Here is a 26284-nt window from a genome sequence, read left to right as displayed (position 1 = left end):
CACAGAAATTCTGTGCTCATATTTTACGAGCCAAGATGGAGAAGGAACTTCATGACAGTGCAATGAATGAAACAAATACAATGTGTGATATACAGTTTCCTTACTTCAATTTTATTACAAATGGCTCTTAGTAGGGAGATCTGCACTTTTCTTTGCAGTTAACTGCAGATTGTAACTAAAATGGTTGTTTTGGCACAACAGGATAGTGCAAGTGGAAAGAACCCAAATGGGACACAATCTAATGTGGAGGCTGGACACAATGTTGTAAGGGGTTCAGAAATGTGAAATGGGACAATGTGTGTTCCCTCCTCTTGGGGTGGAAAACCTGGAGGGATTGCCTTTGGCTCACAGTTGGAAGAATGAAAGGCTGCAGGCCTGGATGGCTTTAGGATGTTACACAGGAGCAAAGTGAAACAGTTCTCCAGCATGTTCAGCAGCTTCTGCATCATGTCCAATGGTCTTTTCCTTGATGTGCCCTTCTCTTCCACACTTTTCCATTTGCTCCCTTGACAATGTCTCAGCATGTCACACACACATCTTTGCTCTCAAACTTGTTTCACAACAGAAATTTCCTTCTTTTGGGCACTTTGCCTGCTGCTGGGATCCCTTCACAAGGTTAGAGATGAAAGATGTTTGCATTCTCTTTCCTCAGGTTTAACAAATGAATAGTAACATCCCTTCCTCTGTGAGCTTTTTCATGCAAGATGCTAGAAGAACAGAGAAACCAAAGGAAAAATTATTAACCTAGGAAGCATTATTAAAAGTACTAGCTCCTCATATTTTCCATCCCATTGTTCAGCTCTCAAATTTCAAGCCCATATTCTCCTCCTAGACAAGACAAGCTCAAATGTCAGCCTTTTTTTTTATTCCAGTTGAGCTGCTGGCCCATATTGTAGCAGTTCTCTTTAACAAAACTACAGGTGAGTATATGTTTTTATAAAAAGGCCAGCTTTTTAAATTCAGCCAGATTAATATTTCCACAATTATGTTCTTAAAAAGCAGAGAAGTACTATTAAAGAAAGGCAAGAAAGGTAACTGGAAAAAGGTATGGACAGTGCTCTATGTTCATCCAGTAATATCTAAGATACTTCTGGAAAGCAAATGCTACATACACTGATGCTGGGGGAACACAGTATGACTAACATGCATATTACATATGAACACCAGCTTATAATCATAAATAATTTGCAAAATGAACAGAATTTTTCAAGCATGATGTATGGTTTTTTTGTTTAACAATAAAGTGCACAACAAAGTAAAAAATCAGAAAGAAGCTAGAAATCTTTTACATCTGCAATTACAAACATTTATTGATGCAACTCTTCAGAAAAGCTCAAAAATTAAATATATTTAACATTTAACCATACTTACTCAAAAAGCTTGACTAAGTATATTTAAATGTTAACGCTTTTATGTATGTGAAGTTAAAGATCTGAAGGCATTAAACAGCTTTGGAAAGTTTTTCCTTTCTGTTTCCACTTCACAAAACTAAGAATGCCTGAATTAGTGAATATATCAAGATAATCCATAGTGTTGTAACTTCACAAACTGGTAAGAATGGACCAATGTGAGGCAAAGGCAATTTGAAAGCAATTCAGATTATTAGGATTAGGGCTATATACTGCCTTTGACATCCACTAGTGTTTAACATAACTGGTATGAACAAGTCTCTTCATCAATTAATAGTTCTAGTCCAGTTATTATTTTGGCTGTACCATCACAAATATTTGACAGGTGGCCTTGCCCACATTCTGCTGTACTAATATCCACTAGATCTAAAGGGAACATTCACTGACTTGAAGGTGTACTTTTGAATTTTCTGCACAAAATAGTACAAGTAAGAAAATAATCTATGTACTTACCAAGTGACCTTCTCTCTACAGGACTGTCAATCTGTTTTCCTAGGAGGCATTTTATTTGGTCTTCCATAAGATAGTCTTGGCTGTCCAGAGAATTTGTCTTCTAGTTAAGAGTCCAGAAGTGCCTGTGTAGCTTCCAGTGTGTTTCTGCTTCAGTTTAGGCACAGTTTTCACTAATCCAAGAGAGCTTCTCTGCCACATTCAGCTCAACTCCACACAAGTCCTGGGAATGGTTTTCTGAAGGTTTCTGTATTAGTTGTTCTTCATTAATATGCACCAGATTTCTTGAGCGTGATATACATCCCTGAGTTTCTGTTCCTTGGACATTTGTTCAGCTACCTAATGGTGGATGGTGTCACTGATCTCTTTGCTACTGGGAACATAATTTAAATATGGTCTCTTATCTCTTCATGGAGAAAGGGCCCAGAATCTTTGTTGGAAATACTGGGGGATGGTCAGTTTTAGAGGTGTACTGGAGCTGCAGCAAACAGATGCTATTGGTACACCCCACATGAACAGGAAGAAGGTAACTGGCTCTGGAGGATACCAAAGCAGTATTATGAACCTGGAGCTGCCACCTGTTCACATCAGCCTTAGAGCAATGTGATTTATTCTGAAACTGAGGTATGTCACTTCAAAGCATATAAATTCCAATTTCATAACCAACTAAAAGAATTTGTGAGGATCTTATTTTGGTTTATATTAAGAATAAAATCTTTCCAGTTTAGACCAGGTCTAAGGTATCACTTAGAAGAAATCAGTTTTACAGGTAATGTCCCAATTCTACACAGTTACACACACATTTAACCTAGGCTCATTACTAATTTATAGAATTTGTGTGAATGAAGACATTCACTTCTTTTAAGGTCAGCAGGTGGATATACCTGCATGAGAAGCCAGATTACAATAATGCAGAGCAGTATTTTGAGTGTTTCTTAGCACAGTTCTAAAATGTTATGTTATTAAACAGCAGGAATAAGTTCATACCCAACGGAATCTGAGGGGGGCACTGAGGGGAATGATCCAGATGCTGGGGTGGTCTCTCCTAAGGAGGCCTCCTCTGGTGGTATGGGGTGATGTTCAAAGAACTTGGAGACAAACAGCAAACTGTGAGGCAAGAACAAAACAAAAACAACCTAACTTGTGCAAAACCCAGAAGTTTCATAATATAATACTCAAAAACTACAAAAAAGACCCCAAATCCCACAAACCTCATTGATTAAATTCTAAATTTGAAAATAAAGATCACACTAACAGATTAAATCTGTAAGATTTGTTAAAAGTATTATTTACTTCACAAAGGATCAAAAGATCATGTTTTAAATAGAAACCTTGTGGAAATGAGTTTTTTCATCTTTTAGCTGAAATTGTAAACATCTGGCTCTTCAAGAATGCACAACTTCTATCTAACAGTACATAAACTTATACTCTGAGCACAAACTCCAGAGATGCCAATGCAAACAGTTACTAATACCAAAATAAACTGAAATTAAATTCATTCTTGGGGAGAAAAATAGCATTTTAAATTATTCCTTATACAAAAATCTATTTAAAAGACTTAATAGCCTCTGCTGAATCTAATCAAATAGAACAGAGCCAGTTTACACCAGATCCTAAACCTACATCAAAGACTTACACAAATAGATCAGTAACTCAATCCAAGAACACTGGACTGTTTGGGTCATTCTCTTTCATGTTTCTTACCTAGGCATTAATCTTGCTAGCAGATTTATTTTCAATTATTGTAAAACCAACTGCAATTTCTCTACAATCAACCAGTGTCTTTTTTTTTTAGGTTGAAGAGAATAATCCCACAGCTAAATTTTAAACGGGGCCTTAGCCATCAGACAATAAAGAACCAGTTTTGATTAATAATAACAACTGTGAACAATGAGTAGTCTGTCTGATACACTCAAGTGCTCAGCAACCCTACTCATGCTTTAAACAAAGCACTTCATAGACCAGCAAAAAAATATGAACTGGCTGTCTGAGCTAGCACAGCAAAGAGTATCAAGGAGTCTCACAAGAACAGCCAAACTCATATTTTTTTTTTTCAGGCATCTCCTCTGACTTCTTCAATTCCAGATTTAACACAAGAAATCACTGACAGCTGTACACTTATTAAAAGGCTCAACTTGCAAATCCAGCTGTGATGACTTACTCAAGCTGGTCGTAGTTGACACACATGAGTGGCACCTCTGTGCTGCAGCGCTGGTGGAATTTGTAGCCGCAGGTCTGGCAGCGGAAGCCCTGGAACAGCAGCTTCCGGCAGAAGTCGCAGAACGCCAGCGTGAAGAAGGTTTTTCGGACCTGCAGGGTCAAAAACAGTCCCAGTCACCTTCTTTATACACAGCCCTGGAAGGCCAAGATAGGCTGTTTGCTTTTACTTCCTTCAAGTGTGCTCACTATTATTCCACATTCTAACTTTTCCAGAAGCCAAAGAACGTTTCTAATAATCACAGGACTGGAAATACACGCTGGCATATATGGCTTCAATGTATGGTTACACATACAGTTGTAATTCTGACAACTGAAACTCAGAAACGTTCAGGATCACAGAAGGGTGATCATGCACTATCCCCAAATTATAAAGAGAAATCATTCAGTTAATTTTCAAATTTAGCAATACCTAGCATAAAAACATCTTATTTCTATTATTAAATGTAATAATCAGAGTTTCAGAGGGATACAAAATAATGTTAAGCCTACTAGTGTTCACCTAACTAGCCATAACCCAAACAACTCGTTTGAGCTAAACAGGTTGAATCAGCTTGCAGAGAGACTTTTGCTATGTTTTAAGCTGAAATAGAAGGTCTTTCTTCCCAATGTGACAAACATTATTACCAGGATTTTGTATGTAGCAGCTTCCATTTACTTGATGCCTTATCAGGTCAAAACATATTTGTGCACTGCATCACTGATGATGTCAGCACTGCTCTGGGAATAGTTAGTTCATTAGTTAATTGCTGCTGCAGAGCCAGCAGGGAGGCCTAGAATACATTTTATAGATACAGCAATACAAAAATAGTAGATTATTATTACAGCTCTGCAATGCAGTGCTGATATAAACCCCCTACATTTATAGATTTTAGAGGGTGTATTCCAACAAAACGTGAAAGTTTTAAGGGTGATCAAGTACTCTAGCATCACTTATTTCAAATACAATTCTATCTAATTCACTTAAGCTACTGTGATTAAAAACTCCCACCACATCCCACAGATGCAAAATATTCCAAGTTGGCAATGTGAATTTGAAAGTGCAAAGTTGATGTAACATCTCACAAAACCCAGTACATACGAAATTGTGTGTTGTGAGTGGCACATTCTCCAAAACTTCCACATGTAACTCCTCTCCAGTGAGCCAGGAAATGTCTGTGTCCCAGCCAATTGGCTTCTTCTCTCTAAAGTGCAAATAAGCCTCTCATTAGCATCAGCACACAAGCCCTTGCATGTCTCTTGCCAAAGTTGTGAGATCAGCTAAAAAGTTACACTGTGGGGGGTTGCTACCCAGCCTAATTGCAGGAAATTTTAGATGCAAGACCTCAGGCTCAGTACATAGCAAACAAAGCACACCTTCCCTGGACAAACTGCAGGAAGGAAATGCACTTTTTCAACCAGCTCCAGTAGTGGCCAATTCCTTGTTTCCTACGTGGCAGATGGCTTTTTGATCAAATGAAGTGTTTGTGAAGGTATCTGTTTTGTAAGAGGTCCACAGAGTTGGCTAATGGTGTACATGAAGATAACACACCATTTTTTAGGGCTGAAAACTATTTTTTCCCCTCCCAAGGGAACTCTACCTTTAGTTAAGAATGCATTACAGCCAAATGAAGCAAAACCAAGAAGTTAACACAACCTATTTAATAATTGTTTGGTTAGCATAAGTTTGATAAATGAGTGTTCTGCCATAATCTCATATTAGTCAACACCACACCCAAGCCTTTTCCTAGGAATTAGACATTCTTTTCAACATGTCTGCAATGTGCAAATTGTTTAGTGCAGAGTACTAAAAAAATTCTGTACTTTGTAAACAACTTCTGGATAGATCTGGCCATCCTGGGTAGTTCCAATAAGAGACTCTAAGAGCAAAAATGCATCCCACACAAAGCATACCCATCTTGTATTCTGTAAACAGCACAGCATTCTGGAATAAGACCTCTCATCATCAGCGCTTTTTTTAGGCTGTCTCGGACTGTCACTCCACATCTTGCTGGAACCTAGAGGTCAAACACAAAAGAAATGAGTTAAATTCAAATTTATCCCCTCAAAATGATGCAAACATTTTGACCCTCAAGTGCTGAAATCCACTCTTCAGGATGCTTTACAGAATTATAGGTCAGAGTTCTCCATTTTTGTACCAAGGAAAATTCTATTGCTGAATAGTGTGTGAGGAAAAGGGCTCATCTAAAAGAGACAACAAGCTCTACACTTCTATTAATTTGGAACACAATCTTCACTCAACTAAAAAAGCAAATTTCCAACTTCCCCAACTGGATGAAACTGGAGACAGAGCACACAGATAGCTGAGAAGTATATGCAGCTTTAATTTTACAGGCTGGCCTGAACATAAGTGGGGAAACATGCCAAGTGAAATTAAGTGAAGGAACTAACTTGGACTGCACTCAAAAAAGCATTACTATAAAATGTAAATATTTTATTTTCTATTTCTAAAACAGAAGATAAGCATGCAAGCAAGTGAAACAAAACAGTCATTGAGTCAGGCAGACCATCACCTCTCACTTTAACCTATATTTGTAATTCTACAGATACTTCTTATAAGAAAAACATATTGCTCTCTTCTGTTTCCTGGCTTGAAAAGTTAAGATAACTAACAGAATGAGCACATTTTAACTAGCCAAATCAAGAACTGCATATTATATAAAGGTATTTTCCTCACCTCTATTCTAATTCTAGGCATATCTTATACAAGTGAGTAGATAATCTCTAGGTATACCTGTGATTTAACAGTGTACAATGTCAAGCCATAAAAAAGAGGAATACATGATCTGGTGATTAAGTGTAGTTAAGGTATTGAATATTATCTACTAACTATTTTTAGAGCTCAGTAGTGAAAATATGTGAGGCTTCAGGCCCTGTACACATTGGGAAATCTCCTATAATCATGGATATACTCTGAACACAAATCAGAAGAAAAAACCACAAACTTAAGCCTGACAAGTCTATTTGAACACCTGAAACTCAAATCTAGCTTGCAAGTGGCTTAAGCCAGAGCACTCAGTAGCCAAAAGCAGTCTTTTAATCAGCTTCAACTGGCTTTGGATCAGAGCCTAGTTTTTGTTCCCTGCATTTAAATTTCCATGGGTATTTAGGGGCTCTATGTCCTACTTAAGCATGACAGTGCAAAGTAGCAGCCTGCTTCAAGTAGCTTTGTGAAAACCACTTGAGGTTACATTACATATTGCATTTCTAGAACTCAAACATCTGTGCTTTCAGAAAACACAAGTTAAATGAATATTTTGCTTCACCATCTTCCTCCTATTAACATGAGAATGCTGCTTTACAGGATATCTGTGCATTTCATCTGGTCAACACAAACATTTAAAAACTGATAATTTTTCTTAATTCCTGAAAAAGAACATCCTATAGCATACTACTTTACAATCTTGATACTCAGCCTTAAGTGACTTTGGTTTACACATTACATTCTTTTTTAATGCATCTTCTTATTACTCTATTTAAGTCCATAGCAAGGAATTCCTCTCCTTTCCCCAAGGATGGAGGGTGACTCATTCTTTGATACAAATGTTGAGTCTAAATTATGATTGTTGTATTGATACAACAAAACATGTATTAAATATTTGTCTTGATCTGCAGAGGTGATTAGAAATAAGTGAAGTTGTATTATAAATTCTGCATTATGGTACTTACAAATTGCACAATATTGATTCTGCTTGTAGAACTCATGTGCCACACCAACAGTAAATTCTGTGCTATACTAATCATAATACCCTGTAAAGAAAATGACTCTTCAATTGTCCCTATGATTTAGTGCCATCATCATTCTGCCAAAGACCGCTAAAAGAACCTGTCTGTCCCCTTAGTGTCCTCCTATGTGCCTCCAACATACATACTTACAAAAAGATAGTAAATATTTTTAAGAATCTGACTAAAATCTGGGGATTTCAGGTGTGCCCCAACCTCCCACACACATTAGATCCCTTTATGAGCCATTTTGATGGAGGAAGCAAGTGTTCTTCAGCTCAAGGCTATTTTTCCTCTAAATACAGCTCCTACTGGAATGAGGTTGAGTCCCCATAGACAATTCAGGTTGACCTTTCCAGCAACTCAGTCACTTCACCACTGACATCCACAGTGGCAGAAGAAACTGAAATACTGCCAAGGTGGCAGACAGTTGATGGGGACAAAAAGGGGAATGAAAAGAGCCAGGAAAGAGGTTGGACATGAAGGAGAAATTGGAGGAGAGGGTCAGGACAAACTTCAAGAACTGAACATGCAGGGAAAGCATGTGTATACTGGGAGAGGGAATTGTGATCAGCAGGTTGGTGGGAATCAAATAAACAAGACAGAGGGAGAACAGACTGAAGAGCTGAGGCTGAGGGCAGAAAAAAAAGGATGTGATGAAGCACCTTGCAGGGGGAATTGTTTGCCAACACCTGGGGAAATACTGGGAGTATATCCTGAACAAGAAACTTTCAGGCTGTGACTGGGAAAAAAAGTGATTTTTTGGACAAGGAACACTGGGGGAAACAAGTGCCTAAGAGCAGCAAGAGAACCCAGCAGAGAGCAGAAAGAAGTTCCAGCTTAAGCAGAAAACTCCAACAGAGCTAAGTATTGAAAGAAACCAGGTTAGTAAAATCTTGATCTGTGTGAAGGAGTGGAACAGGACAAGGAGGAAAGCCAAGCAGTGGAAAGATGACTAACATTAAAGAAGAGATGAGCAGTCTTGTGGTCACTGGAAAACATTTTCTTCCTCTAGCACTGATCCTCCATAAATGATGATGACATCCTTCAGCAACTCATGAAGCAAAGAAATGCATCAGGAACCTCAAAGTTCCAATGCTACTAATTACACTGATGGTTTTTTTTCCTTTTAAATTTTGTCAAAAATAAGACATAGGAAGATTTATGAAGTCACAGGGCTTCTTCTAAGAGAACAATAAAGTTGGGAATGCATACTCCCAAAATTTGCTAAGTATCAGAATGAAGGTTACCTATAGCAACACAAGTGCAATAAGATTATGAAAAATGTGCACTAAACATCCTTCTCACTTATCATTTGCTGTTCCTCAGTATTATTATCCCAAAACCCCTTCATTAAAATCCAAGCCATATTTATGCAACTTGCAATTAGAAACATGAGTAGAACATCACTGCCATTTGCATCAAGATCCAGCTCAAACCCAAAGAACTGTTTTTATTACTTTCAAAAACCATCACGATCCTGAATCAGCATCACATTTAGAACATTCTCTTACAGAACTCCTGAGCACAGAAACATAAGGCCAAATTAGAAGAACTTAGTGCTAGAATAAGTCCCTGTAGTATTGATTAATCATTTTCCCAGACTGGTACAGCACGGTCTATCACCATCTGTGCATGCAGCCCTTCAGCCCCCTCCTTCAGTCCCTGCTGTAAAGCACAAATCTCACCCTGCCAGCCATTCCCTCTGAAACCTCTTTTTGCCTCCCAGCTTCTTTTCACCCCCAAATTATGGGGAAGGTAAAGAAAAAGCAAGCTCCAAGAAAATGATTTGGAGACCAACTGAGTCTTTAGAAAAGCCAAAGCCAGTTCTTTTTTCTTGGCTAGCAGGCTCCTGCTGACTCCAAAGCAGGAGTTTTGGAACAGTTTTTTTGTCAGCCCCAGGCAGAGGGAGGTGTGTGGCCCCACAGGCTGGGAGGGGAGCAGGAGCCCTGCATGGTGCAGCTCCCAGTGCCTGCCAGCTCCAGCACGGCAGGAAGGCTCCAGGAGGGTTTATCAATTCCATCAGAGCTTTGCCAGGATTCCCACAGAGCCTTTTAACTGAACCACATCAGGATTTTTTAACAAAATCACTTCCCCAGGAGAAAATTTCTCTTCTACTCCAAAATACACAGCACTCTCATGCCTGCAACCCAATAACACTGAACAAAGTTGGCATTTTATTGAAACATAGAATGTTTAATATTTAAAACCCATTTTGCAGGCACTGATCCTTTATCTTCTGATCCTTCTGTTTTGTAACTAAGAGAATCCAAATGTTTCACAATGGTTACCACCTAGAAACTCATGTTACTGAGCTAGGGAATGTACTTCCAAATTGTGATTGTTAAGGACTTTCTTTTTAGGTTACTTACATACATAAGATTTGTAGATCAGAAAAGGCTTAGGTTTTTAAAGCAATTAAAAAGTTGATTCAGCAAGCATCTTTGAAAAATGAAGAGTATGAAAGTGTGGTCTATATCACACTAAGAAACAGTGCAGAAGCTGCCAACAGACTGCAAGGTATGTTCAGTGTGTAGATTAATAACATACCAGAAAAGATAATTTACTTGAGCATCCTAAACTGGGCAAGTGGCAATTCAGGGCAACACCAAAATACATGCTCAAGTTTGCAAATGTTAAGCCCAGAGGAAAAAAATTGAAAATTATTCCAGATTGCAGAAATTCTCAAAGCAGTTTTACTACCTAGACAGATCAAAGAGAACTATAGCCTTTAATGCCCTCATTTCTTTTACTCACCTGAACTATTTCTAGAGACAGTATTTGTAACAATATTATTGATATATATATTTAGTACTGCAGCCACAAGTATTTAAGCAATGCATAATAAATCATTTATTTCTGTAAATCAGGTCATTCCCAATTCAGTAAGAAATTCAGGGCTACGTCCCTAAATAACTCTTACATCACTTTTCTAACATCAGACTAGAAACTGGCAAAGTCCCAGTAAGCTAAAAATGCTTCCTTACACCACTGTAGCTTCCAATGTTTTAGAGCAATAAACAGACAGAAGCACTCCAAAATAGCAATGCAAAGGTATTCTCTGAAAGGGAAAACTGCTCAGCCCTGAATATCCAGTATTGTATTTCCCCAAACTAGTTAGCTGCCTTTATTCTTCCCTCAGCCTAGCACTGGGGTTCAGCTCACTTGAGCCAAGTGTAACATATGTATGGTATGTAAGGTATGTGTAGCATAGCTTAGAGCTTCAGAGCAATTCCAAACAACCAAGCAGACTACTGGGTACAAAAGTGGAAATATGCCAAGTAGAATGGATTTGAAATATCACTTCAAAGGATTTATTTGCTTACCACAATAGATACATCCTCTAAGATCACTCTTTTTTCCTCCCCATTCCTGATACACGGGACAAAAAAATTTCAGCCACATGTTGACAGAATTCAATGTGTTGGGAAAAAAATCAGGCTCAACTATACTTTTGCCAAATAATTAGTCTGGCCTTCCAACAGGTCAGGTTTCCTGGTGAAATCCAAACATGAGATCTACATTTAATTTTTCATCTTACCTATGAAGGACAAATATTTCACCAAAGTAGTCAGCTACTTCTTAGAGCACTAACAGATAAAATTACCCTCCTTTGTGGCAAAAAGGACAAAAAGGCACTGAACATCACATCCTCTAGAAAACTAAGAACACAGCTTTCAGAAACAGCTGTTCTGGATATCAGGACATGAAGCTCTGTCCAGCTTCCAGGAGAAAGCAGCAAGAAAACACATTTTTAATGGAGCATATTAGTGAGACAAATGAGAGGCAGTTTCATTGCATTAAATCTTGTTTCCAAGGGAAATTGAACAGAATTTATCCTTTTTACAAAGCTGTTACCATTCAATCAAATGCATTCCATTTAACTTTCAAAGACATGGGTTAGCAGCACACATTGGCACCTCCAATGCAATTAAGTGTACTCACTTGTAGAACACAACACACTGACTTATGTCAGTGCAGAAATATTTTCTCAAGAATGTATCATCATTCAACCACATTGGATGAAACCTGTTGTGCCTAATCAATGGTCTCCACATATAATTTTTAAAGCTTTTGAGAGACACCTCCCAAACTGAGCTCAGAAGAACACTAAACATTTTAAAGGGGACAGTAGAGAGCACATCACCATCTTCAAATTTTAGTGAATACCAGTGAAGGCTGACAATGATCTACCAGTAAAATAAAGTTTGGAAAACACAGCTTTAGACTTCAGACTTGCAAGAAATGTTAATCTAGAAAAATATCTGTAGCTACTCTATGGGCATGAAACCCCAGGACCTTGTGGTTTCTGTTTAAGAGACAAAAAAGTCAGCTGGCTGCTCTCCAAACCAAAACACACATGCATTAGAAATTCAAGGTACAAAACAGTTTAAATAAATCTTTGTAATAGGTCAGACCCAGAGCTCACTTTAGTAGAGTCCTGTCTCAGCTGATCACCCTCCAAGTGCTTTACAAGCAGCATAGGGGCAAGAAACTACAGCACAAGGGCTAAAATTCACATCCTTCCCTAAACTATTGCAACTGAGCCTAAAACCAAATGGATACTTCCATCTTCAGGTAGCACACACACTCTCTCCAAATATTAAAACTCCCATTGGCTAGTTTGCTTAAACAACACAAGAATCATGAATTGCAGTATGACTTACTAGACATGGAATTAAAACATTTATTATGACCATTTTCAGATTTGTGACTTGCATTCCTTTTCACTGAGTGCCTGCCTAGAACATTACGAGGCAAAGGAAGCATGCTCCAAACAGTATTTTTTTCCATAGCATTTATTACTTTATACAGCCAGACTTTCCATCTCGTAAGGAATCACTAAACACTCCTTTACTTGAGTAAAAACCAGCAATCAATGGTGCACATGGCATTCCAGATGACAAGTCATCAGTTTCACAATGGCAAGTTTTCAATATTGTTTCACTTTGCAATCTAAAACACTGTGTCAATAAAACTGTAGTGGATTAAATCATTCTCTTTTCAACACATATGCCTTTGAATTTATCCAGCATTGGAGGGTAGCTTGTGATGAGTTATCCCTGGCAGGCAGCTAAGCACCACCCAGCTGGTTGCTCACTCCCTCCTCAGGGGAAGGAGAGAAGAGACTTGGAAGGACAAAAGAAAGAAAACTCCCGAGCAAAGATAAAAGACAATTTACTAAGTGACAGAATGAATTTTCCTAGTGATGCAGAAGTATCAAGTGAAGTTTATTGAAAGTAAACTACCCTTTATTTCATGTCATCAGACTGTTAATAATATGCACAAAACTCCAAAGTATTTAGATACATTCAACAACCAGCCATTGGCATAGGCTAAAAATAAACTCAATTTCTGTTGCATGTTTGATATAACATGGGAGGTTTTAATTTTATTTTTGATTAGAGAAACCTAATCATGTCAAACCAGGTGTGTAATTAAAAGCAAGAAACTGGTTTATTCAGCTGCCTGAACATCCCTTCTCTGAATTTTCCTTATACTTGACAGGTGAAACTGGTAGGACAGCTTAAATGCCTACAGAAATCCAGTGCTTGCTACTCAGCAAGCTTGAGGCACAAACAGCATAAACTACAGAAAGCAAGATGCAAATCTGAACTCAAATGAAATGAAGCAAGTACCAGATTTAAAAACAGAATATTTGAAGGATCCCAATTGTGCATGCATGATGAATTAATTTATGCTAGGAATTTACATAGAATAAAAATAGCTTATTCTTCTAGTCTTCATGACTGCAGAGAAGATCACATGATTGCTTGCCTAATTAAAAGGCAGATGTACTAATAAACCAAGGTGTGACAAGAGTGAGACACTTAAGAACTGTCCCCAAGCATTCTCAGTCCTGTTTAGTTCCTTTAACTTTGAACATAGAAATTGTCACTTTTAAAAACTCAGCCTCACATTCCCATTTTGAGAACTTCCATTAACTTTCCATTATATGTGCAACTATGAGATGCATATCAAGCATACCAACACAAAACCAAGTGAAAAAGCTTTACTGGCCCAGATTTATGTTGAGTTTTCACATAAAGCACCACTAATTACTCTTAAGTTTCAAAATAAGGCAAAACAAAGAACAACCAAAACCCACACAATATTCTGTAGTTGAACATAGAAGGAAGAGTAACTTTTTTTGTTACCCAGAGTATTACTTTCAGTTTAGAAGCTACCATGGAAATTTTCTGACCTTGTGGTGGGGTGATAACACACAATGATCTGATCCTATCAACAACCTGCAGGCAACTGAAGTATTTGGAGGCCACCAAGCTTTTCCAAAGCATGTGCAACATCTCTTTCTTTTCTGCTCCCCCTTGTTTCACTGTCCTCACTCAGACCACAATAGACAGAAATGGAATTCAAACTGATCAAATCCACTCATTGCTCATGCTGACAGAGGGCACTGGAACTGGGAGAGGATTCTTTATAAATGCAACTGGGGAGAGCCATGGAGACTCCTTACCACTCACAGCCACTCCACCAAGAAGCCAGAAGACATGAAGGGAACATCTCTGGAAGCAGCAACAGACCACAGAGATGAAACACAAGACCCATCACCTGATGCTTTTCAAATGCCCATCATTTCTTACACTTGCACACTGTTCTCCTGTAACTTTCCATGCTCCACAACATCATTCAGGAGAGCTCATTTGCTTTCAGACTGTTTTTTCCCCCACTCTAAGTACTTGTCCAGAGGGATTTCTTTGGTAATCAAAATCATTCATCAAGTTGTATGATCTTGTTCATAAAGCACTTGAGTTAGTTAGAAGCCCTCTTACTGCATTCTCTTCTTTCCTAGAATTCCCTTCTCCTTTCTTTTTACTAAGACTCCACTGCAACATCAGAAACCTGCTAGTATTGTTCCTCTGCAGCTATTTTAGCTACTTGTTTTTATACCAGGCCTTGTGTTAAATAGCTTTTCTCAGAAGTCCTTATTTCACTCAGTATAAAGTAGCATGTGGCAGATTTAAAGACAGCACAGAACATGATTACTCATGCTACACTTAACCACGCCCAAGGAATTCCTAATCACAAAACACAAATTTCTAGTATCCATAGTATGCATTTAATGGTGGCTGAATAGAAGGTTTCCAAATAGAAAACACTTAAACTCATAAAATTTCTGAATGACAAAAAGCTCAAATTTGGAAGACAACCCATGGAAAATATCATACATGCCTGACCACTTCTGCTCTTTCATTGTGACAGAGAGATACTCCAGATATGCCCACAAAATGTTTACTTCATTACAGGTTTCAGAAAGCTTTCCTCCAAGAGAGGAAACCAGCCTCACCTGATGGGCCACAGCAAAACTGTCTAAAAAATTTTGCTCGTGCCTTAAGGTCTTGCTAGGTCCTTAAGGACAGTGAGCAAGCCATCCACTTGGAGAAATCCATAAATCATTTTAACTTTTTTGTCAGTTTTCACAGAGCAAAAATTGGAACTCTTCTTGCAACTGGAAATCCCAAACCTACCATTAAAAGTTCATGTGCGAAAGATACTTCACCCAGGTCCTCCAAAAAACATTCCCCCAAACCTCAAAGTAAAAAAACTAGTGGAAGAAAATAAAATCACACAATTTGAAGCAATCCCACAAAATTCTTAAACCTTTCCCTAGGTGCAAATACCATATTCCTGTATTCTTTACACTCACAGAAAGCTTTTTATGCTCATTGTCCAAATTCCTTCAGTTAATGTTTAACTTTTTCCATGTCTTCTTCCTCTTACATAAACCTTAAGTTATCTCATTTGTCCCATACCTCTGCAGTTGATAATCACCATTGTCCTTGAATTACTGTCCTTTCTCAACAACCAGGTATGTGTTTACTCCTGTTCATTTGCATGAGCACTGTCTTCTGTCTTTCTCCATATGCACAATCAATCATACAGTTTAGAAAACAAAAAATCCTAATCCACACCACAACTAAGAATGCCCAAGGCTGTGTTTCTTGCTGGCTCCATGCATTCTCTCAGAAATCTCACCAGTAAATAATATAATTTGCTTTTATGCCAACACACTATCATCCACTTCCATTCAAGACTACCTCCCTTCCACCAAAACCAAGCCTAAGCATGTAACTATCTCTCAAACTTCTAGCAACCAGCAGAAGATCAGAGTTTTTATACTTCCCTTCCACCTCCAACAGCTCTCCCTTAATTACCAGATTTGTTACAATGCACACCACAGACATTTAAATTCCTAACCCAAACAAGCTTTAAACTAGTATTTCCCTTAATTCTGCTACTGCTTGGATAAGCCTCATCATCTTGTTCCACAAAACTGTAGTAATTACGTTGAGACAGACCAGACTGACACCATCATCAGTCCTTTATTAAAAGCTTTACATGCCTTCTTTCAGTGGACTCCTTTCCTCATAGGCAGCTCCACACAGCACTGACTCCTTCTCTCCTCTCTGCAAGTTTCTTTCTCCCTTCTGCATGACTGGCTAAACCACAATCTACCCCTCAACCCAGCAGCCTAACCCTGTCTGTCCCTCACACATCTTCTTACCTTCTCTGTCCCTTGCACAGCCAGCTGTCCCTTCCTCCTCACAGCACAGCAGCAGATTCCATCCCAAACTGCAATACTCTGGGTCTCCAACTCACTCCCAGCTAGCTGATCCACTCTTTTATAACACCCATGCTCACTGGGCAGGCAAGGCTGTTTCCACTCCTTGATAATCAGTACAGCTTTAATTCTATGGGAATTATTGCCTCCTGCACTATTCTTACAAACCATTCTCTTACACTCACAAACTATTCTCCTACACATCTTTTCATCTCAGGTAGACTTGCACCATCTCACATTTTTATGAGTTCAGCATCCTTCTCTCTGGCCTAGAACAAAGCAGAGCAAACCCACCTGAAGACTTATCCTGGTGACATTTGTGCACAATGCTTCTCCAAAGGATGTGTGACTTGCCAGTTGAACAAAACCACTAAGGAAAGAAGTATACATGTTTCTCACTCTACATTACAGGGGATAAAACTACTCCAGTACAGAGGAGAAAAAAAACCCACAAAAACAATCTGTTGTTTCTTCTAGGAAGTTGCTCAGAGAAAAGCTTCTCTTCATCCCTTTCCAGGCCAAGGAAAACCATCTTTTATTTCTGACACTATGTATTCACTGATTCCCCTCCAGCTAACCAAGCCAACTATTTAGTTTTGCTTTCAAAAAAACATTACTTTTGAACCCAGCTGGATGACCAGCAGCAGCAGACTCTCCAACAGACCCACCAGGCTTTCAGGCAAGCACCTTCACACCTTGTCCTCCATTGGGAAAAGCTTTGTCCAATGCTCTGCCTCATCAGACACACACAAAGAAACTTCCCATCAGCTACACTACCTCAGCACCACAATCACTTACACTGAACACCAGTCTCATTTCTTTGTACTCCACCAGCTTCCTTAAATTACATTTTGAACTGGAGTTAGCTCCAACAGATGCATTTGCTTGATCCTACACAAACAATAACACGCAGAGAACTCTCAACTAAGGCAGTTGCTAGTCAAAAATGTAAGATATGCAAGCAACTCCCCCCCATTTCCTGCATTTTTAGCAGCTCTAAACAAATAGCAGAAGGCTGTTGTAGTACTTGGGGCTGCTTCAGAGTGATCAAAGATAAATAACAAGGTTGGCTTTCCATTACCAACTCAATTCCAGTCACTTTAACTCTGTTTAACCAATGCCATGGCATTCCCAGACAAAAACACACTCCTTAGGATCTGACAACACTTCTCCCCTCCTGAGGTGAATTGAAAATGGAGACTGAAATGATTATTGTGATATTAACAGGATTTTGTTTCAGAAGTAGGTATCAATTGAAAGCAATTGAGGTTGAGGTGAGGAGGAGATTGCTGCAACACTGCTACTTTAACTGTATCTCTCCCAGCCACCTGCTTGATTGCAGAACACACCAGCCTTGCTTTAACAGCCACATGGAATGTGAACTAGGGCAGGAGGAAGGCTCTAATGGCAGGTACCACATATTTCCACAAGGAAACTCCTTCCTGCTTCAATCTATTACAAGCCACCCTATATACCTGCCCATCCTGAACTACCACAGCTACAAAAGGAATGGCTCAGTTAATGTGAGACACAACCAGTCTGCTTTAAAAGGCAGAGGTTATGAAAGTGTGCAACACTTCTCAATCCACCAAGAGAACAAAGGAAGCAGTCTCAGTGTTCACTGAGAAATGCTGGATGCTTTTATAGGTTAATAGCCCATCATCTGATTGCTGGCCATGGAAACTGCACTGTGAAGCACTGAATCTTATATTGTGGTACCCAATCACTAGTTAGTGATGCTGTGCTTGATACACTCCAGGATTCAGTAAACTGCTGCAGTTCCTTCTGGATTGTGGCTGCCCCTGGCATTTCCTTAGTTCCCCAGAGACTAAATGTAGGATCAATAAATACTGAATACAAAGTAATTACATTAAGTGTCACCATACAAGAAATTCCTGACTTTCTCAATAAAATGAGCACTGGTTGAAGTTCCAGAGAAACAAACTTCAACTCCAAGGCCAATAACCCCCACACTCAAGAGCTCCTATAAGCACCATTTTTCACAGCAGTAAACCAGAGATACTTCACCAGTATATGAAAAGAAAATAAGAAAAAAAAAGTTCAACTTAATAACATAACTTGATACAAGCAGTGTGTAAAACTGAAATAAAAGGAACCACAGCAAGCTGGAAACGAGCAGCAGAGCTGGACCTGTAAGGTAAATAGTGTTCAGTCTCCACTAGAAAGCTGGAGATAGAGGCAAGAACCTGTCCCTGACTACAGCCAAGTTAAACCATGTTTGCCTCCCACAGCCCAGAGAGAGAATCCAGTGCTGTGAAAAATAAAACAGGATTGAGGAGGAGCTAAAAAGGGAGATAAAAAGAGCAGAACAAGAGTATTGCAGATGAGGGGAAAAGAATAAGAATGGAATTATACTATGTGGGTTAGAGGATGGGAGAACACATAGGAGAGACAAAAAAAGGTAATGCACAGAACAGTGCAGGAAGTGATATGCTGTGATCATTCATGGGAAAGAAACAAAACCAACCAATGAGAACCATGACAGGGGCTGCAAATAACCAGACAGGGAGGGACAGAACACATGAAGAAACCAGAGTCCCCCCAAAATCCAGGACCTTCTCTCCAGATTTCACTCTGTGGGTAGTACTGACAACACAATCACCTGGATTTACAATGCACATTCTGCACAGTGGTCACAGTCTACATTCAACTTCCATTCTTTACATCAAACCCCAAGTATTACTGTCCATCTTCAGCAATATCTTGAACAATTAAGAAAAAAAAAAAAAAAAGTGTCAGGTGAAAGAAAGTGCCCTCCAATGTTGTCCCCACTCTGTCTTTTGCTCAGTGAGGTGGGGGAAGGATGAAAGGAAAGCAGTGGGGAAAGGGTGAGGAAATGTTCCAACACCCAGAACTATTGAGTTGATGTTTTCTTCTTTTTACTAGCAATTCAAATTCAACAGACAGTAACAATCCAGAGACAGGTGACACTTGACTGACTGCTGCAACATGTCCTGGTTTGACATGGACATTTGTCCATTTATTTCCCACCTTCTCTGGAAACACTGCTCCCCTGCTAAGTTTGGATCATGTACCACCTTGTAAAACAGAGCCTAGACTATGCTTGTCAATAATTTAATGTATCACAGTTTGCAGTGTATTATTCTAAAGGACATATCAAGGCTCTTCAGTTGGCAGTTCTGAACTGATTAAAAAAATCCCTTCTCTAGCAGCAAAATGTGAACTAGTCTTCCATGATATCAGGAATTACTCAAACATTGTCAAAACTGATAAATGTCAGGTTTCAAGCAGTTTGTGGGCAACACTTCTTGACCCCTCTAATTGCAATTATGTCCCCCTACCCAGGTCTCTACACAAGTACTGAAAGCATGGTGGTCTCCACACAAATGCTCACCATGGTGAGTGGGCAGGAAAAATAAAAGGAAAAAAAATCCCAAGTAATCCTGCACAGCCCTTCTTATCTGCAAGAGGATCTAAAGCATTCAATGCTTCTAGTAACTCTAACAACATAGAAAATACTTTCTCCATCTTGCCCTCTTAAACAAATCAATAGTTTTCTATAATACAAGACACAGAGCTTATTGTCACTTCCTAACTATTGTAAAATGGTAAATTACTATTTATCCAATAAAGCTGATTTGAGAAAAGTATTTCTTGAGGTATCTTCATAGTTACAAAACTCCTAAAAGTTCTGTATTCTGTATTATTGCTATAATGGACTTTCTTGATTTAATCCTGTCAAAAACACTCAATAGATCAAAACAACTGAGTGTGGCAAAGCACAGTGATGATGACACTTCTGACCTCCACCCAGGTATTTTTTCAGCTCTTAAACCAACTTTTGCATACACAGGGAGAGAGATACAGGAAATATTGAGGTTACAAGTATGTGAATAGAAACTGACTCACCACAGTCCTTTGCTTGTTGGGCAGGAAGACTCTAACAATAGGCTTCTGTGGAGACTTAGGGTTATTCCGTGACATATCAGCAGGGCTTTGATAAACTGAAAGGGATGAAGGTGCTACAGAGAGGCTAGAGGAGGAAGATGATGCAACTGTGTCTGTTGAAGCTGAACTGGAGACAGAGAAATCAGTTCCATTCCCCATGGATTCCAGTAACTGCTGTTCTCTCTGCTGTAGAGCATCAAGCTTGCTGGTGTACTCTTCATAGGCCTGTGAAGGAACAGCAGCTGTTTTAATCATGTAGTAGCCTCAGACAAAACCAGAAATCTAAATTCAGAACAAATGTGAAACAAAACAGCTACAAAATGAACACAAATTTCCCAAGAATCTGAACAAAAGGGTCTGGTCAAATTTTTCATGATACAATGAAGAACATCATGTTAAACATTCTGAACCAAGCAATGTTTTAATAAATTAAATGAAGAAAAGGACCGAAGAAATCTCAAGTTAGAGTTTCAAAGCACCTGCACTGAAAGCTCTAATTTACAACCACTTAAAGACAAATCTTCAACTAACATTGTCAGCTGCATTGCTGAATTACTGTGCTCCAATAAATTTATCATTCTGTTGGAATGACAGTTAAATATGTCCAATGCAATTAAGAGAAAGCTCAAATCTGCTTTTTATCACCTCTATCTGACTTCCCACCTAGCTCACTGTTTGCTATCCTTCACCTCTGGCACTGTCCTTTCATAACAAATAGTACAAAAAATGTTTTTCATTTAGAACACAACACAGTTTGCCCATTTCAAAGCTATCCATAAACATGCACAAGTGACACTTGGAAGGTTTTTAACATCTTTTTAGCATTTTTATGTAAAACCCGATTACACAGATCAAGTTTCTTAAACAAAAACATCAGCAATATTAAATTTGCCCATTAAATCTTTATTAAATGTAGTCAAGTTAAACATTATTGCCAAGATCTAAAAAAAAAAATACATAATCAGTATATATTTTTCTTTTAAGTTTGTTATTCACAACTTTGTAACAAGAAAATTTTTGATCGGTATCTAATACCAGAACCATTTCTTCAGTATATAAATTAGTAGAATATCTTTAAAAATCTGAATCACTTCAGCAATGTGTGTTTCACACTACAGAAGCATGTCAGTGTTAACTGATATATTTGGACCTTGTTTAGACATTTAAAGAAAAGAAGAAACAAAGATCTTCCAAATGGACACATAAGCAGTAGGGAATGGAATTTTCTACTCTTCTCTACATCAAGACCAAGATCCATACCAATACCCATAAATTCTTCACTGATATTTTCGAGTATATTTATACAAAAAAAAAATACTTTCTGGTTCTGTTTTTTTTTTTAAATTACTTATTTTACTTGCTTTCCTACTTTATGTGTTCATAACTGTTGCTAACTAAAACTACAGGAGAACTCAACTGACCAAAAAGTCTGCAGCTTCTACATGTGGAAGAGGAAAAATAAAAGGAAAAGACAACAACCTTTAGTAATGCAAGTGACAAGTGCAGCACTACATTTTATTAGGAATTTATTTCTCCAGGCTCATCTAATCCAAACTGCTCTTGCTATGTAAACAGGGGTTCATCCCTCCCTTTTTAAGAAAGCTCAGCACTCTTCCAGGATGGACCTATGTTCAAAATGTGTCATCATCCCCACACTCTTAACAAAGAAAATTACAATTTGACAGTGAGGGCTAAGAAAGAAAAAGCATTTTAAAGAACAGTGGTGAACATCACAGTTGAAAATTCTAAATTTTACAGGTTCCATTTCTGGTAAACATACATTAGTTGCAATAAACTGAGAACTATTTAGTATTTCTTCTAAAAACTGAAGATGTCTAGCACTTCATAAACTCTGAGACTTAAAACCAAAACATTTTCACTCTAAGCCAACTGTATTATCAAAAATAAATTGAAAGATCACCCAACTATAAATAATGGTGTTTTTTGGCTGTACAGTAACACATGTGTCTCTCCTACTTCCAGGACCAACTCTGCATGGAAACTTGAGTAAAAGCTCCATGTGTCAAGAATTATTTTCAGTAAACAAAAATTAGGAAACATAAACTGTTACCATTTCACCAATACTGTTCTAAATACTTACTTCCCTTTCTCATGAACATTGCAAAATATTATTCAAACACACGCAACATTAGATTGCTTCCGGACACTCGTGGGTTTAGTTCCTCCACAAAATTACACACAACTTTCAAAATACTCCATCCTACAATGTTTACATTGGCAGCTTAATCTGTCACTAATGCAAACTCCAAGTCAAATGATTTATCTTAAGAGAATAAACAAAGAGTATGGAAAGCTGGAGCTGCAGCTGGCTTTGGGTTCTACACCACTGATTCCTGCAAAAAGCTCTGTATTTTTTCTCAGAACAAAAGCTCTCAAGTACCATACAGTTATTCAGTGTCACAGCAGAAGATCCCTCAGTAAAACATAAAGGAACTAGAAAAGCATTGCTAGACTTGAAATACACTTTTCTCTTTTAAAAAAATTCTTCTTATACAAAAGGAGCTACAGTACATACAGCAGAAACTGTATCTCCAATAAAATTTAATTTCACAATGGTTAAGTTCTTGGGGGAAACAAAGTTTCATCTGATGCTTAGCACCAATAGACCTTACAAAGACAACAGCAACAAGCCAAGACAGAATTATTCTATGGAGTTCAAGTCAAAGATTGCTACATCAGCAAAGCTGATCTATGGCAAGTCTTTCTAGCTAAAAAGAAAGATCATGTTGCAGGTTTGGCCTGTCTGCTGAACTGACCTGCAGTAGCACAGCCACCTTAGCAGGCATCAATAGCTACAAACCTTCAACACAGTCAAGGCCTTCTGGGTCAACTATGAGATTGATTTCTGACAGTGCTTTTCAAAAACAAACTAAAAAGAATAAAATTAAGTCTGTACAGGATAATTAACATGATGAATATTAAGAAGAATATTCAAACAAATCATTAAATCAAGGATTCTAAAGGCATTTCAGAAAGATGAGTTTAGGAAATCTAGACTGCAATCCTGTCAGTTTACATACTCCCATTAAGGAGTAATGTTCTACACAAAATTTGTCAATCTACACTAATCCTATGGCTACCAAAACTAGAACAAAAAGTGAATTTTAATTCTATTGCATATCAGTATATTTGCACATCATACAATAGTTCCATGCATTTGAGGACACCCCTGAGACTTGAGCTAAGTAAAATGGATCAGGGCCTGATAAGCTGCAAGGTCCAACTAAAGCTTTACAAGATGTCATGTTTATATACAACGTGCACACACACCAAAATACAACTGCTCTCTTGTTCTGCTGTATATATTCTGCAGTTTTAACTGTTGTATACACTCAGCAGCAGCCTTAAAGTTAGTTCTTAAATGTGGCAACCTACTGACAAAATAAAAACTGACCTCAGAAGTCAACAGAATTTGAGAGATGTTATGCAGATGTGCCAGAAGAGTTCTGCTGATGAGGACAAAGGATTTTGTCAAAAAGATGTGTACTCTTTTCATATATATCATTTACATTAAATTTGTTTTCTTGGGCCATGACCAGGCTATACATTTTAGTGATATCATCTAAGAAAATAAAAAGCCACAAGGTAGTGAAACGCCCAAGTAGCAAAATATGAATTCTTTCTGCCCCCTAACATCTGGCTAGAACACCAGTCCAAACTCAAGCAGACAACTGTTATTGCCATGCTCTCTCTTCCTCAACCAACTTTAGATAATATCCACACATTGCAAGACTCAAAAGCCTAAACTACATGTTCCTGGTCTTTAAAACTGAGATTGTGTTTCTATTTAAAAGATGTCTGACCTTTTAGGCTGTTGATCAAATGCAAATCCCACTAAGTTAAATGGGAGCTGAAGATAGACAGTAACACACGTCACGATTTCTTCATTTAGTAAGACTCCTAAATCTGTACTTAGTCTAACTTTAGACACGCCAGTTTTGGTCCAACATATTTGAACAGCATCTGCTAGGAGCCTGGTAAAAACCAATCTGAAATTCCCCAGAGGGCCACCAGGTTTCCCAGTGTCTATATGCAGCCTCAGCGTTTTCCTGGAATCCCACAGTCTGGAACAATCTGAGATTCATCACCAAGATCTATTTTAGACTGGATCTGCATGCCGTTGCAATAAGCATACTTCAGATCAGCAAAGAGGTAATCTTCTTTAATTAACTAATTTGACCTCCTGCATGGATTTTTCAGATATACAAGAATAATTAAATACTCTCCTGACGTTCAACAGCCAAACTCTCAAAACTGAGAACAGCAATGCCTCTGAATAAAACACGTCCAGGCAAAGAGAAAGCTAGGGGAAAAAAAAAAAAAATCACAGTAGCTGGGGGCAAACATACCTCTACCTCCACAATTCTCATTTTAAATTGCTTCCAAGAGTAGGAGTAAGAAAGAGAATGATTCTTTCCAGACAGTATTAGAAAGCTGACCAAGTTCTAAAACTTATTTTGATATCACTGTAATTTTATACATTTGCATACTGTTTCATTTTACGTGGAGTTCAAATTTAAAAAACCAAACTAGACAAACCCCAAAAGACCTGGCAGCTTAGTCTTGGACTGCTTAATGAAGTAACCAACAGGTCCAGAAGCAATTCACACCCGAATGGGCCAACACTGTTTCAGTGCTCACAGATAAGTGCTGGTAGGTAACATTGTACACATGACTATGGAGCAAAAAGGACACACAAGAGTTGGGAAGTTTAAGTAGGAAACACCTCCCTGAACAGTCATTAAGATCCCACAAAGGCTAACAAATCTGATTAAGTCATTTAAGCACGATCCCTCCCTTCTAAATTTGAGGTGCCTTTGGCCAGCCTGGGTCTGTGCAACCCATTCCAGTTTGTACACAGCATTTGTTACCAACATACAGGCCTTTATTCTCCTTTCCCTAACTCAGCTTATCCTGCTCAGCAGTATTTTGTTGGTAGAGACAAAAGAAATATTAATTTCGATGCATGTCCTAAAGAATACCCAACTGCATATTTTAACCATTTTTGCTAAGTGAATCCCAGGTTTTCCCAGTATCATAACAGCAGCCTTCTTTGCAGTAAATATTTCCAATATTTACAATGCTTAGACAAACCCTTAGGAAAAGGGTTTTTCCATGGTGAGTCACAAACTATGTATTTTGGGAAACATCACTTCAAGGACTGATATAACGCAGTAAGAAATTATGTGGGAAGACAAAAATCATTGATGTTTTCATCTACTGAGATACAGAGTGGTTCCAAAAAGTGTGGTAAAACCTACTGAGAAGCTCCTGCAGCCTCTTTTCCAGGAGAAAATAAAAACACAATTAAAAATATCTCTGTATCTACTGAGTCAAGCAGTTATTTCAAATATTTGGAGCACCTCTCCTATGAAGACAGGGTGAGAGAGCTGGGATTCTTCAGCTTGGAGAAAGCTCCAGGGAGACCTCACAGCATTTAAAGGGGCCCTTTAGGAAAGCTGGAGGGGGGGAGTTTTAACACTGGCATGTAGTGACAGGACAAGGAGGAATGGCTTTAGATTAAAAGAAGGCACATTTAGATTTGATATTGGGAAGAAATTGTGAGGGTGGTGATGCATGGAACAGGCTGCTCAGAGAAACTGAGGACACTCCATCCCTGTTGTAGGCCAGGCTGGATGGGGCACTGAGCAAGTTGCTCTACTGAAAGGTTCCCAGCCCATAATGGGGGGGTTAGAACTTGATCTTTCAGGTCACTTCCAGCCCAGACCAGTCTGTGGTTTGACAGTGATTTCCAGGGGTCTGTCTGAGCTGAGGTCACACACAGCAAATGGGAAAACTTAAAAGCCAAGATAAGATAGGAAGGAAATTATGCCATTTTTGGATTTTAATACAGTCATTGCTTACTAGATTTATTCTTTCTTCCAGACAGAACCAACAGAAATGTTTTTCTTACCATCATATTAGAGAACATTGATGAGATTCCCAAAGC

General features: G+C 38.5%; 1 protein-coding gene across 1 annotated transcript in view; it reads right to left on the bottom strand.

The window, feature by feature from the left end:
• Positions 1–26284, bottom strand: part of BRAF (B-Raf proto-oncogene, serine/threonine kinase) — an 80905-nt gene that overhangs the window by 34579 nt on the left and 20042 nt on the right. Inside the window, exons 3-7 of the mRNA XM_079304773.1 lie at positions 20275–20538; positions 5970–6073; positions 5158–5260; positions 4021–4169; positions 2847–2966 (exon numbers count right to left, since the gene is read on the bottom strand). Coding sequence (XP_079160899.1) covers positions 2847–2966; positions 4021–4169; positions 5158–5260; positions 5970–6073; positions 20275–20538 — 740 coding nt within the window. The remainder of the gene's footprint in view (positions 1–2846; positions 2967–4020; positions 4170–5157; positions 5261–5969; positions 6074–20274; positions 20539–26284) is intronic.

This window comes from Erithacus rubecula, assembly GCF_903797595.1.
Source record: "Erithacus rubecula genome assembly, chromosome: 4".
Lineage (NCBI taxonomy): Eukaryota > Metazoa > Chordata > Aves > Passeriformes > Muscicapidae > Erithacus > Erithacus rubecula.
The sequence above is the reverse complement of the archived record's forward strand: the minus strand, read 5'-3'. Positions and strand labels throughout refer to the sequence as shown.